The following is a 15,417-nucleotide window of genomic DNA, read 5'->3' as shown; positions in this document are numbered from 1 at the left end:
CATTTTGTAATTGAAGAAAAAAAACTCAACTAGCAACAGGAAGTTTCACCGTAAGCTTGAATTATTACATGTTTACAGTATATTTATAACCTTCATGAGTCCCGTCAAGCTAAACGCTCAACACAACATTATTCATATGTTCTCTGTGACAGGTCGTGTTAGCCAGCTAACGATCAGATGACGACGAGTAACATTCACGTTCGAATGAGTACAACCAAAATCCATTTTTTATATTTTTATATCATTAATGGGGACAAACGTTTTAGAGCGTTAGATACAGTACATGAAGGTGGCACCAGATGTTATGACCAGAAGTCTTTGACAGAGAAGGGAATGAATTGTTGCTTTAATTTTAAAACTTAGCTGACTTTGGAAAAACTGAAGAAGTGTTTCAGGAATGAAAGAAAGAAAGAAAGAAAGAACATCATAAGGCCAAGAAACAACTATCACAAGCAATCTTTTGAATTTACAGTTTCTGTCTGAAAAACAATCGCAAGAATGTCAGTTATAACAGTGAATTATCTTTCATACGGTCTCTCATGAAGCAAACGCCATTAGACTACACTGTAAAATGTACATTTACACCAGTGCAGTAACTATCAGTACTTTTTTGAATCATGTGGCATACTGTGCATATTTGTACATACTGTATGTGTGATGTCCCATAAAACTTCAGTGCAGATTATGTCTGTGTCACAACTGCAACAAACAATACTGTGAAGACATTTTAACAAAAGGATGAACAAACAACTTTCTTGTTTCTAGTGCAATAAAAGTACGAAGACTTAATATCTGATCTGATGTACATTGGTTTTCTGTGATGAGCTTTAAGATGCACTCAGGTTGATTTATTCCAACCATATTTATATTCATGTAAAATAAGTGAGATATGTGCGTCTCAGGAAGATTAGCAATGAGAACGATTTTTTTTTTGGTCATGGTTGTCATCATATTTACCTTTTCTAAGACAGATGTTGTTACAATGACAATAAAATGTTGCAGTACATCAGATACACTCTAATATTTTCAATTGTATTCCTGTGGACACTCGATCCTCTGGAAACCTTGTCCTGTAGATGAATGTGTTTCTTAATTTGATCTTGTTTTGCAATGGGCCTAAAAATGGAAGTTAAATCTGATCACTTGACAGACGCATCACGTCAGTCTGTACATTTCTAACAAATAAATCCCAAAAGCTTCTGGTGCCTAAACCAGGAGGTTGAGTTTAGGCACATATTTGAATATAAGACTTTAAGATTGGGCCTTGAGATACTTCTGTTTAGTGAGAAAATTTGCTGGTTAAGTTAACATTGAAGGTATTAGTTCTGGGTGGTTATGAATTTGATTAAGATCCTAAAAACTGCTGATGTACTGTGTTGTTGGATATACAGTTTTTTTAATCAAAGTGTTTTGCTGTGCAACACAGATGCAGCAGAAACAAGTAAAAAGTAGAGCAATAACAAAACAAATTAAATAACCAAAAACGTCCGGTTAACAGCACCATGCTTCAAACAATCAGACTGACACACCAGTGGTCATGAATACTGTATTTCACACGCATGTGTTCAGCACAGCAGGAGAGACAAGAAAAGCTGTGTCCCAATTTGGGGGCCGCATCCTTCGGAAGATGCATTTGAAGAGCAATTTTGTTACAGCGGCACAATTGGGGTAAGGCTGTCCCATCTGAGAGACTCCTTCAAACGTGACCAAGGTATTTTTCAATTCCACAGCAACAAAGGATCCAATTGGAGGGTACAACCTCAAATGCTTGGCAGTGGTGTAGCTAGCTGGCAAGCGATGTGGGTGGCCGAGCTGCAGCAAGTGCAGAGGAGAAGAGTAGTTACCAATGCAAAGGTAAGGGCGGGATGAGTTGGTGATGCAATAGAAAATCCTTCATAGACCACACCATCTTATATCGGTTTAACCATTGCATATTAGGAAGGTCACGCCTTCCGCCGACCATGTAGACCAAGTCCTCCAAAGGATGCAGCCACTGAATTGGGACACGGCTAAAAAGAAGTTGGTCCTGGTTATTTCCAAAAGGACGACAGGTCCTAACTGGATCATCAAGGTTTGTTTCTTTACTGATCAATGATCATTTTGTTGACTCTATAACAAGAATTGTTAAAAACCACTCAAGCAGAGTCCATCATGTTCCAGCTCTTTGTGTAGGTGAACACTCAGCAGGACAAAATGGAGTCAGAAGCATATAAAGGCACTGTGTTATTTCTACAAGCTGACAGAAGAATAATCACAACCATATTGTTGATCACTTGCTTTTTAAACAAATGTTCAAAAGTCTTGACAGAAAACCTGGGGCAGGAAACGGCCGCTCGACCCCCCGACGCCAAACGGTTTCACTGAAATCTGTCGGACAGAATCCACAGAGAAGCCAGAGGAGGCTGAAGTTCAGGAGCAGAACCAAGTGCAAAGGTCAGTCTGTGGTGAGGGCACCGAGGGCAAATACCCAAAGGGTCGAAACACACACACGCACACAACACACACACAATAAATAAATAAAAACATGTAAGAAACACAGGCAGCAAATAAATGTCAGAGGCAACAGACACAAACATTTAACGTTAAAATCGAACCATTAATGTTTCTTGTCCAGATTTAGCTGATCTCCAAAACGCTTGTGTCTTTGGAACATCTTCAAAAATGAACGCTTCACGTGTGCAACATGAAATCAAGCAGAGCAAAGGTTTTGGGAAATTTGTGCTATTAATTTCTACATGAATGCTATTGTAATCCCGTCAATAGAAAGTGGTGAAGGTGCAGAATCAGAAGTTCTCTGTGGACGAGATATTCTGGAGTCTGGAATGGTTCCGCAACTTAACTTTTGGAGACTAAGCGTAAGACACAGGCAAAATACTGCATGAGTCACAACTGCTTGTGTTCATGTTGGAAAAAGTTATACTCATACATAAAAATGGGACATAAAGGAATGTTATCTCGCAAAATCCTGTTACAACAATAAATGCATTTATATGATCCAGATTTAGTGCACGTGGACATTCACTCGTTCTCACAGCAGCAAAAAGACACTTTTTAAAAACATCTCTGTGCTTGGTTCTGCTTGTTCGTTTTTATCCGTGACCCTGCCAGGAGGTCAAAAGGTCACGGTCCAAGAAATACTTTTTTGTTCCATTCAAATCCATTTTATACACATTTTAAAAAATTTACACCGGTGAAGGAGACATCGCAGACTGTCTGGATGGAAGGACGGCCTTGTTGTTAGATGGCCGCAGCCCTCTCAGTAGATGACCTCGTAGACTGTCGCTTTCTTATCTCCTGAGCCCGTCACAATGTACTTATCGTCTATGGAGATGTCGCAGCTCAGCACAGAGGACGACTCCTTCGACTGTAAGAGCAATAAAAGACGAGTGAAAGGGTAGAAAATGTGCTTACCACAAGAGCGATAAAGGATGACTGTGTGACGGACAGGTTTATGTTCTTTCACACTTACCTGGAATATGCTGGCACCGTATGGAGTTCTCCAAGCGTTGAGCAGATTGTCTTTTCCTGTGCTCACAAACCACTTCCCTGCAGAGGATTAGGACACATCAAGAAAACAAAAATCCACTTCCTTCTTGTAAGCATATCAAACGATATCTCAATAGATTCTTACCGCAGTGAGCAAATCTGAGCGAGAGCACGCAGCTTTCGTGCAGGTGGAGCTGGTACTTGTCAGGTTTGGTGACGTGTAGGACCTCCACGTTACTGTTCTCCATCCCGACTGCCAGCCACTCGCCCGTTGGACAGTATCCCAGGGAGAAGATCTGCAAACCCCACAGTTATGGTAGATAAGCAGGTTTTCATCCCTGTCCCTTTGTTCGTTGGTTTGCATGATTGTTTGTAAGCAACAGAACAGATTTCCACAAAACTGGATCCAGGATTTATTTATTCTTTTTTTTATCCCCAGGCAAAAATTTGTTGACCTTGATTAAAAGAAATACAAATTTAGAGGAAGTGTTTTTAATTTGGTGCAGCTTTGACTGTTAGGCCTTGGCGGAGATATGCACGCTACTGGGTTCTCTTCATGTTGTTAAAACTGAGATTATTGCACATATATGCACATTGTGTTCCGTCTTTCTGCATTTTGTTTTTGTTATATCACAGATTTTCACCTTTGTCTTTCCTTAATGTGCAAAATAATCAGACCCAGAAAAACTGAAAAGATGCTCTACCTCTTCTGTTTCTATCTAAAGTAATGACCTGCACATCATCATTAAATTAAGTAAATAAGGAAAACTTTTTTTCATAGTCTTCTCTAGTTCATGGATATTGTACACATCTGTGGGGGTGTGCACTGATTTTAACATAACTATTAATGTTGGTCGATGCACCATCATAAACATTTTCAGTCGCAAAACAAAATTCTTTCAGTTTCTAAAATCATCCTGAGTTAGCAACGATTCTTCCATCAGGACCCAAAGAACAATTTTGTCAGTTTTCCTTTGTTGAACAAATTTCTTTCACGTGATTTAAATCAAAACAGTTTTATCTTTAACCAAACCCATGTGACCTTTAAGTTGGGTTTAGAACAGATCTCATTGGAAGGCATAAGCATTCTATCGGTTTTGTGTCGCTCCCCGAGTGTCCAGCCCTCTCTTAGCTCTCTTTAAATGCACACCCTCCTCCTCCTCCTCCTCCTCTGCACACTGAGACGGTGAAATTGGTCTTTTCAGGAAAATTGCGGTAATGGTCTATTATTGCTGCTCTTCCCCCTCACCTGAAAAAAAGAGTAAATTCCAACTGCCAGCACTATTAATGTTAAAGGTATCTGAGGACAGGCCAGAAACACAGAGCTCAGTCTGACCTTTACTGGCTGCTTAAGTGTTCTGAGCTGAGTTTTTAAAATGACTGCAATAAATCAGAGCCTGAAGTGGTGTGATTACACAAACTGCAAATAGCTGTGATGCAGAATTTTCATCAAATCTGCATTTAAGTATCACATAACAATAAAAGTAAAACCTATAGCTGTTTAAGAATAAAAATATATTCATAAAATATAAATAGTATTATAAGATGTAAAAAAAATAGAGCAATACCACAACAATAATAATGATATGTGCTTTGTGTGTGTGTGTACCTGGGAGGTGAAGTCATGCTGTTGCAGCTGCCGTCCCTCTCTCAGGTCCCAGGACCGGACTGTGTTGTCCAGGCCTCCGGTCCACAGTTTGGTCCCATCATTAGAGATGTCGATACAACTGGCCCCATCAGTGTGGCCCTGGAACTGCCTGCAGAAAAAAACATAGAGTCAGACAAACCCAAAATAGCATGAGCTCCCAAAAATCGTTATCAGTGGGGTTCTACTTGTGAACCATTGACGTACATTCTCTGGGACTGTTGCATGTCACCCCCCCACAGCTGCGTACCTGACCAGAGTCTGGTTGTGAAGATCCCACACCGCTATGTTTCCATCGGAGCAGCAGGAGAAGCAGACCTTGGAGTCGGGGCTGATGGCCAGAGCGTAACACGCGGGCGCTGACGACGTTAGCTCTGCCTTTATCCGAGGAGTTGGGGTGGCCAAATCCCAGATTGACAGAGTGCTCGCCTCGCCCCCGACTATGAGAGTCCGCCCGTCAGGAAGCAGTCGACAGGAGCGGATGTAGTTATCTCTGTTCTGATGTGACAGACACACACACAAGTACAGTTTACTGTCGTTTAAAGTGAAAAATACATAAATGCATTTCTAATTCCTGGTAAAACAACGAAGAATGTGCTGTGTTTTCACCATTTATGATGAAAAATGTGATTTCATGTCATGTATCAGTTGTGCATGTCAGGGTCAATGTAGCTCACTCACAAGGCAATCCAGCTGAGATACAGGGGTCTTGTTGCCCGGGTGACTGATGTCCCACACCTTGACGCAGCCCTTGCCGCCGGTGTAGACGTGACGCGTGGGGTTACTGATGGTGACAGCGCACACCACCTCCCCGTGGCTGAGAGTATTGATCTGTCGTGCGTGGCGCGGGATGCCAGGGCCGATCAGTGCGTCCGGAGGAAAAGGCACAGGCTGCATTTGTCCGTCAGCGCTCACGTGGAAGGAGTAGGCCCTGACAGAAAGAAAAAGGAGGGTGAGACGTGGGAACATTTGAAAGCAAACGAGAGGAAATAAAGGTGACAGCTGAGAACGAGGAGGAAGCATACGGTTTTCCACCAGGAATGCCCGACAGGTTGGGAGGAAGCCCAGGGACACGTATGTGGTGGTGAGGATCAAATCCCACCTGCAGAACATGAGAGGGTGAAGTTTAAAACCAACTCAACACACAAATACTAAAAATACTAGAACTGAAATGATATAAAAAAGATGATAAGTAATTTAAGTTACGGTTCTAAGCTGCAAGTTTAAGTTGGATTTAAAATGTATTAAAAAATGAAACATGCACTAATACTAAAGTTTGCAGCTTCTGTACTGAGGACAGCCTGCAAATCCTGTCGGCATTGATCTTGTGATAAAAACGATATAAAAATATGAAGAAACAGTTTTAAGAGATGTAATTGAGGTTACATGTAGTGCACAACAGTAGCATTCAATTTATCATATTTCAATGATAACTTCAGGGATGTGATGCTGTTGATATGAAACCTACAGTCCTAAGGAATATTTCCTTTTAATCTGTGCACATCACACAATCACATAAAGTAATTCTACTCTCTATTTATTTGCCGTATTAGGACAGTTTTTTTTTTCTTCAGATCACACGCAGCCGTGATTTTAACTCCAAAGAATGTGTTTGTGTGTTTTCCGTTACCACTTGTGTTCGTCCGTAGGCTGCCACCGCAGCGGCCGCCACCGCGCTCATCTGTGGGGAGATGTTGTGCAGGCCGGGGTACGCTGCTCCCGCCCCGCTCAGCTCTCCATTCATACCCGGGTGAGGAACCATTCCGAACGGCCCGGGGTACGAGCAGGGCACTGCCAGAGGCGTACGAAGACCGGGAGCTATGGGGACAAAATGGCGTCGGATAAAAGTTGTAGAATTTGGCGTCTGAGTTTGAAAAGGAGTAATTTTCACTCTTCTTCTCTGTGTTTTCATATCATCTGCCTTTTTCTTTACATTGTCTACTTTAAAATATAATATCCTGCGTTTACTACTATATTATCATATAAAACGTATTAGCATCAAAGCTTTAAAGGCCTAAACTCAGACTATCCCATAATTCCAGGTCATATTCATGTGTGCATTTTCATTTTATAAAGTTACAGAGAGCGGTGAATGGAACCCTCACCCAGTGTCTCGAGACCCGCCGGTTTAGCGGGTACAGATCTCAGGCCGGGGGTGGAGGCGCTGCTGGGTGTTGGAGCATCAGAGCGTGATGTGGGGGTGCTGGACTTGGACACAGGAGTTGTGGACTTCTCGTTCTGCAACACACACAACAAAGTCAAGTAATCAGAAATGTGATGCAGCAGGTATCTCTTACCGGAGCTACAGGTTTCAATCAACCATGTCCAAATGTAATACAGTCACCATTCAAATGAAATCCAGATGTTTTTAATAGACTTTGAACTGAACATGTCCTGACCAGCAAGAGTTTTCCATCCTACACAGCAAAGCTTTATTCTGTTCTTTACCTTATAATGTATAATTATATTTCTGAATGTCTAAATATGGAACAAAACCTTTGATTGATGTGATGAAAAACAGAAAACAATCAGAAGACTATAAAAACCCACATGACTCACCACGTTAATCTCTTTGGACTTGGATGACGGTGTGCTGCTGGAGGAGGCGATGGAGGAGGGACTCAGGGGAACATCCTTCTTCAACAGACGATTTTTGTCCACCCCGTTCTCCCGAGGAGAGTGGGCAGGGCTTCCTCGAGGAGACGCGGGATCCTGTGGTGGGTGAGCGAGACGAGGACAAGCGAGTAAGATGGATTTATTTCATTGAGAGCCGGTAAAAGAAAAGATGTCAAACTGTTTGTACCTCATTGGAGACGTCAACGACCAGGTTGTCATCGCTCTTCTCTCCATCACTTTCCTGGCACGGACACAGAGAAGGAGCATGAGTGACCATTACTTTAAATCTAAATACATTATATTCTAGTTTATACAGAAACCGCTGGTATAATGTTTCATTTTGGATAAAACAAAATTATCAGCCTATATTAATTGTCGATAAAAACACTTATAATCAGTGTGCGGCACAACACAACACCCCATTAATTTGATATTAAATGAAATTATGCATAATGGTGATAATGAAATTGGGTTATCATAAAATCAAGGATTTAATTAAAGTAATCAAAGAGCACCATAAACTACTTTCATCGATTTCCATTCGTTTTTTTTTTTACATTTTCTACAAAGTCTAAGACCAGATCTCTGTCCGTCCATCAGTTTTTTTGTCTGTCCCTCAATTCTCTCGAGACCCCAGCCTCGACCTAAACCACCTCATTTATTTCAAACTGCATTTTTTTATGTTGTCGCAATCTTTTCTTCAACTCAGAAATTGTTGTCTTTCTACATCTTCACTAACGTAGCGCGTGGAGGTCAACTCCTTGTCATCTGTCTTCTGCTTCTTGCTGTCGGATGAGTAATCGCTTGAACTGCGGTGCTTCTCTCCGGAACGGAAACTGGCCGAGGGAGACACGGACGAGCTCTGGAAGAAACAAGCAAACCAACAAATGTTTAACTTATCAGAAGATGAAGAAAACCGACTTATTGGTTGTAAAACACATCAACTATGAATCAGCCGAAGCTCATCGTGTAAAAGTAGGAATAAACATGGTCATTAAGGTGGTGCAGACCTGTTTCTCTGTTCCAGAGATTACCATAGATTGTATTGAATATGTGCATCACAATACTGTGTCTGTTATAACCCAGTGAGAACATCTTGTTCTGTGGACGATCAAAAGATATGGCCGCATTCTTTCCTGTTGATTCTCTAAATATCAGTGACCACAAAATACAAAATCCCAAGCGATGAATATCTCCGAACCTGCACAAACATATCTGAAACTATCTGCATGACTCATAGACGCATAAAAAGAGATGGATGTAGCGTCTCCACGTCTTCATGAAGCTACAATTTCCCAGATGTGGGTGCGGCCATGTTGCACTTTAAATGGAATTTGGAGCCAGAGTTTGCGCGGGAGTGACTGTGGCGCAGAGCTGCAGCATCGAGGTTCGAGTCCGAGGCGGACACACGTGCACCAGGGGGAGATCAAGATAGTTCGGCCATCTTTATATACAGTCTATGGCACAACTAGATACCAGGAGAGATTCCACAGACATGGACAGTATTTCTCCATTTGTTCTATCCTGGTTTGTGTGAACTGACCCTTTAATACCAAATGGGCAATAGTCGTCTATATGTGGGTCAACTAAACAGTTTCCAGGGTAAATAAACACAGTGAGGATCTCGGTGCAGAAAGACATGATTGTACAAATCAAATTAAAAGTGAAGGTTAACACCCTCTAAGTGTTTACACACCAAGGCTCTTACTGTCCATGGACACAGAAAATAAATTCAAAGTAATTCCACACGGTCTGTAGACGATTGTGGGCAGAGCTGAGGAAAAAGAAAATCTCAAGGCGAAAGTAGACTTTGATAGATTGAAGGAAATTACTCTTTTTATACCCTGCACAGTGTGAAAGGCAAAATATAAGCTCCGTCTTATTTTCTAAAAAAAAATGGTGGAATGTGTCAAGACTTCTCCAGGGCTACAAAATAAGGACAAATCTGGCAGCGAGCGTGGAGCCAGTCATTGGTGCAAACAGAAAGACAAAGATGAACGACGCAGACACATAATGACTGCGTGATCCGCTCCACGGCTGGATTTCCACATCACTTTAAAAACTCCTCTGCCTGTCAAAGCCATTTCATTATATACTGCATCACACAATGCAGAAGCAGCGCCGCATCCTTGACAGTTTGACTCCGCCAGCGTGGCTTGAACTCGGCGGCATTATTTTGAATCTGTGGGAGGAGTCGCTCCATTGATGTCTCTGTTTTTGTAATCAAATTTGGCGTCCTTTGAATTACAATTAGTGCAGGATTAATCCTCTTTGAGAAGCAGAGATCAAAATAAGGTCAACGAAACATTTCCCCCTCTTGCTCTGCCTGTCCCCGCTGATCTCGCTCTCATTGGGAGGCGCTCCTTACCCCGGCACACGATGGACGGAGAGAAGAAAAATAAAGCAGGACCTTTAACTCGACCTTTCCACTAACTCACGCTTGTAACCTTTCCGCTGCCCTTTGCCGTGCTGCAAGTGTTGATGACAAAGATTCAGTGGGGGAGGAGTAAGAGTTCGGTGTGTGTGTGTGTGTGTGTGTGTGTGTGTGTGTGTGTGGGCAGCACTTGTACCTGTTTGGATTTTAGTACTATGCACAGTGTGCAAACAATGTTGAGACATCCATGTGTATACAGGTGCTAGTCTTTTTCAGCGACACAGAGCAAGCTGACCCTACCACACACACACACACACACACACACACACACACACACACACACACACACACACACACACACACACACACACACACACACACACACACACACACACACACACACACACACACACACACTCTCTCTCTCTCCCCCTCTCTTTTCAGACTGATTAGATTAATTAGCCTGCAAATTAGCTCCTTCAAAAACATCAAGGCAAATTAATTTCGCTGCAGAGACAAATGAAGGCTCCGCCGGCGGCAGCATGAGCTTTGTGAGTGTGGAGAACCGTGCAGTGTTGCTGGGTGAAAGTATTCATTTACAAGCACATCATAATCTTATCTGCCTCCCATTTCAAATTGATTCTGCAAATCCTGATAAGGAATCTGTAACCTCTACACGTGTTCTTTTTTATTTCAGTTTTACAAACAGCTTGACTCCACTGTGTCGCTCTCATAAACAGAGACGTATATATGTTGTCTTGTAGTTCATTAAAAAACTTGATGCCTGTAATAACATAAAGAAATACACTATCAAATGCGATATGTAATATAATATCATGTATTATGACTGAAAGCTTCAAAACTGCTCTAAAGACATTCTTTTCTCCAAGGACATGAAGTCACCTCAGCATGTGAGTCAACACAAAGAAATGTGACTGAAAAAGTTTATTAAAGCTCTTAAATGACCTTTTGTATTGAGATTCAATTCTGAAAAACATATAATTTGAACGTATTCAATGCAAATTCAGCCATTTTAACAGTATATTGAATGGATGCAGCAACAATCTTTTGCATTGAATCTTTTGTTTGGTTTCTCCCATCTGTTCTTCCTCCCGTCCTGTTTTCTCTTTCTTTCGCGAGAACAAGACTTGTTTTCTCTTTGCCTGTGTGTCCACCATTTGTAAATCCTGTATTTTATCCCCCTAGTTTCTCCGCTATGACGACTCCGCTCACACCAAAGAGCCTGAGTTCACCATCTCTGATCTTTCTGTTCCACACAATTTGTTTCTTATTCTGCAGCCAACTCAGCATGGGAGGCCCGACTGAACGCTGTATTTGGAAAAGAACATTCAACCATTAACAATGAGAAGCAGACTGCAACTGAAAGAGTTCAAGACAAAAAGTAAAAAAAATAAAAAATAAAAAGACGTGTGAGGGTCGCTGACAACTCTAACAACAAGCTGCAGCGTGTTGACTGCAACAGGTGATTCACCGTAAAGGTCAGTCTAAACTTGAAAGCAGCCTCATTAAGAATTTATTTCTTTTTTCCTACATCGCAAAATCAAAGATGATTATATTTAAGGTCATTTAAAAAAAAAGTGAGCACTTGAGTCGACGCATCACCTTTCAGCTGAGAGGAATTCATCACACGTGGGAACAAAACACAGATACACACAATAAAAGCAGCAGCAGCAGCCGCAGCAGGAATCAATGGCGATTGATACAGTAACTGAACCAACAATTAGCTTCATTTGATAAGTGCACTCAATCCAACCGACAACAACAACAGGCCTGAGGAGAAGCAGTCCTTGAACACACCATGACTGCATAAGTGACTGCTTGTACTGACAACAGTACGTATGCAGACACACACACACACACACACGTCTACACCCACATACCTTTGTCAGTGTGTGTGTGGTCGCCAAGGACATTAAGGCACAGATGTTCATAGATGTTCATGCAATTCACACACCCTGCGTGTGCCCCGTGGACTGTTGCCAAGGCAACTGTAGACCACTGACAAGGGGCTTATTGGTTTCATGAAGTGACTGTTGGCCGCCATGTCAAAGAGCAGCTCTGTGCGTGTGCTCACGCTCCTGTGTGGGCTCATGAAGGGCATTCATCATTCTGGTCTCTGTATCTTTATCACTGATTCCTGACAAACAGAGGCAGCGCACGCACACACACACACACACACACAGCTAATCACTCCCATCATGGTGCCTACAGCTCTGAGTGTAAGTGCGGAGGAGGATATACAACATGGGGGGCAGGAGATAACATATTAAAACATTCCTCCTGTCTGAACCGATTCCAAAACACCAGAGAACACACACAACCCGCAGAACTCATTCATATGTGTGTGTGTGTGTGTGTGTGTGTGTGTGTGTGTGTGTGAGAGCTGGGGCTGCTTGAATAAAGAAATGCTAATCTGCTCATTGAGTATTCAACAAACCAAATGTTTGCCCTGGGAAAAAAGCTCCGCTTAAGGGACTAATTACTGCGAGCGCTGGTTGTTACATTGATCTGTTTCGCTGCCTCTTTCTGCTCCCTCCTTCCTTCACTAACCAGACTTCTTTTTTTTCTTTGCTCATCTTGGGGTTTCTCTTTCATCCAGTTTTTCTTCCTGTTTGGCACCATTTTCACATATCAGATATTTTAAATACATGGTTATTCAGCACAGCACAAGGGTAGAATACATAAAGTGGAACAGAAGATATGACGTTCATACAGGGATTTATAGCAGATTCATGTCTCATCATTACTCATTTATATTAGCGTGATGATCTGCGGTCAGGATATGAACATTAATATTTTTAAATGTTCCTGTATTATGGCTAAAATCATATTACAGCTACGAGCGTGTGTACTGAGAATAAAGATGAATAAAGAAGCAGGGCAGGTTTAATGGTGGTTTAATGTGTGTTAACTACAATCAATTCCCTTATCTGTGTTTTTAATCCTATGGCAGAGTTTGTCATAGAACAAAATAAATAACACACTCACCTTGACTGAGTCTCTGTCTGAAAGAAAGAAGAAAAGAGAAAAACTGAGATTTTGTCTGATTGCACACAAACACAAACACACAAACACACACAGACCAGATAACAAAAATAAACATACATGTATTTTAAATACAAATACAAGTGTCCACTAGAGGCACATTGCTAAATCTGTGCAGTACTTTTCCATGCCTAGTACAAAAATAAGTAAATGTTGTATTCTCATTTTTATTTCTAATAAATCTATTGTTATTATTTCTAAATCTAAAATGTAGCGCAACAAGGCAAAAGTAAAAATAATTTCATTGGCCACCACAACAACACGAAACCTCTTTTTTGATATATTTATCATTATTTATCTAATTCAATTTCGTTTAACTAACATTTCAGTGTTGATTATATACACTGTATTATATTAACATTCTTTTATTTTCACTTTTTCTAATATAAGATTTCGTCTCTAAATCTCAATGAATCCTTTTTAATTCATTTTTTACATCCTATGTTTTGTCAATCATCTGTAAAGCACCTTGAATTGCACTTAATGTGCTTTACAAATAAAGTTTGATTGATTTAGTTCATTCAAAGTTACAAACTATGTGAAATTTAGGAAAATAAAAACTGCAATTTCCAAACAGCACTTTGATATTATGTATGATTATCACCGTATGTGTCGCCCGATAAGAAATAAGAAATGGAGGATATAGAAAAAAGATATAGTAGATATAACAAAACCTAGTCTCACTCGTTCTCAGCTTGAGATGCGCTGTTATTCATTGAGCTCCTAACTGGGGTGAGTGTTACCTGAGTTAGCAGCTGTTAGCTTCACTGCAGCTACAGGGCAAGGTTAACTACTCTGCTGCACTGTAAAATCCCTCACTGCTCCAGAGTAATCACACACACACACACAACACAACACACACACACGCACGCACGCACACACACACACACACACACACACACACACACACACACACACACACACAGAGGGTAATTAAATGCTTGAGCTCAGCGTCAGCGTGGAGATGAGTTAGACGCGTTCCTTATGTGCAAGAGAAAAGAGGCATCGTGGTGGTTGTGCGTGGCTCCAGGTTCGGCCAATTAAAATAGCATAATGACAAATCAGTTTTTAATTGCTTTAACTGCTGTTCATTCAGAGCACTTACAACTGAGCATCAGTACGAGTGGAGACATAATTCATAACTGACAATTCTAGACGTGTAAAATTAGTTTGTGGTCATTAACTGAAGAAATGATAAAAGCATCAGTATCCTATTAAACATATTTAGTATAAAATGAATCAATGAAGCAGCACAAGTTTCAGCTATTTGTATTAAATGCAGCATATAAAGGGTTGTTACTGTTTTTAAAATGTCTCAAATAAACAAAGTTATATTTTAGTCTTGGTTTTGATAAATGAAACATCAATGGACATGTAACAGAAAGATTTAAAGCAATGTAGTTAAGATTAGTTATTTAATACGATTCTAGAATATGATATGAATTTTAAAGATGAAAACCAGAATGTAAAATAATGTATGATGCAAAAATTCAGTTAGATTTATACAGAGAGTCCAGAGGTCTGACATCACGGTCTCAGACTTTTAGACTCCACTGTACATTACCCACATTTAAAACTGACCAGACATTTAAATTAATGCTGTAATCAAATAAAGATGCATGAAGAAAAAGTAACCAAACAAATCAGTGACGCTTCCTTAGACTTATTCTGGACGTAAAGACGCCATCACTGGCCCAGAAACAGTCAAACACAAACATGTCGCAGTTCAATACACACTGTCCGTTCAGAGCAGGCCTCACCTCTCGGGTGTTCACTGTTGCTGTCGTGGTGTTTCCTCTCGTCTTTGAGCGGCAGCTGGTGACTCAGCGCAGAGGAGAGCGCCAGCAGGCTCGCAGTGCTGGCCCCGGGGGGCAGGGGCGGCTGGAGGCCGGCGGGGTGCGGCGTAAGTGGGACGGGGATGGCGTGGCCGTGGGTGAGGTGCTGAGCCTGGAGCTGCTGCTGCTGAAGCACACACAGAACCACTGATTAATGCCACGGTTTTAAACAAGCGGCCGAAATGAAGAGGGAGATGGGATGAAGAAACGAGGAAAGAGAAAGACAAAATGAAAGATAAGAAAGGAAAACAATAATGTTCGTGGCATTCTGAGTGTTGCATATCAGAGGTTAATATCGATGAAGATATCGATTTAAAAACAACCGAGTCTGTCACAGAGTCTGTCACATCTCAGCAAAAACTCCTGTAAAACTGACCATGGAAAAGCTGTTTTTA

The 15,417-nt window shown here is 41.3% G+C and overlaps 1 protein-coding gene across 3 annotated transcripts in view; it reads right to left on the bottom strand.

Moving 5' to 3' along the window:
* Positions 1–222: 222 nt before the first annotated feature.
* The window catches only part of LOC109637140 (transducin-like enhancer protein 4), a 29,615-nt gene continuing 14,420 nt past the window's right edge, over positions 223–15,417 (bottom strand). For 2 of the 3 annotated variants that reach the window (XM_020099321.2, XM_020099323.2), the window contains exons 7-20: positions 14,948–15,149; positions 13,131–13,147; positions 8,487–8,609; positions 7,935–7,988; positions 7,691–7,843; positions 7,237–7,369; positions 6,762–6,949; positions 6,157–6,233; positions 5,813–6,062; positions 5,382–5,629; positions 5,096–5,243; positions 3,632–3,782; positions 3,470–3,546; positions 223–3,364 (exon numbers count right to left, since the gene is read on the bottom strand). In XM_020099321.2, coding sequence (XP_019954880.2) covers positions 3,257–3,364; positions 3,470–3,546; positions 3,632–3,782; positions 5,096–5,243; positions 5,382–5,629; positions 5,813–6,062; positions 6,157–6,233; positions 6,762–6,949; positions 7,237–7,369; positions 7,691–7,843; positions 7,935–7,988; positions 8,487–8,609; positions 13,131–13,147; positions 14,948–15,149 — 1,929 coding nt within the window. In that variant the 3' untranslated portion in view covers positions 223–3,256. The remainder of the gene's footprint in view (positions 3,365–3,469; positions 3,547–3,631; positions 3,783–5,095; positions 5,244–5,381; positions 5,630–5,812; positions 6,063–6,156; positions 6,234–6,761; positions 6,950–7,236; positions 7,370–7,690; positions 7,844–7,934; positions 7,989–8,486; positions 8,610–13,130; positions 13,148–14,947; positions 15,150–15,417) is intronic. The other variant, XM_020099322.2, reaches the window with a different exon arrangement.

This window comes from Paralichthys olivaceus, chromosome 4 (assembly GCF_024713975.1).
Source record: "Paralichthys olivaceus isolate ysfri-2021 chromosome 4, ASM2471397v2, whole genome shotgun sequence".
NCBI classification, from domain to species: Eukaryota; Metazoa; Chordata; class Actinopteri; order Pleuronectiformes; family Paralichthyidae; genus Paralichthys; species Paralichthys olivaceus.
Note: the sequence above shows the minus strand (reverse complement) of the source record. Positions and strands in the feature narration are given on the sequence as shown.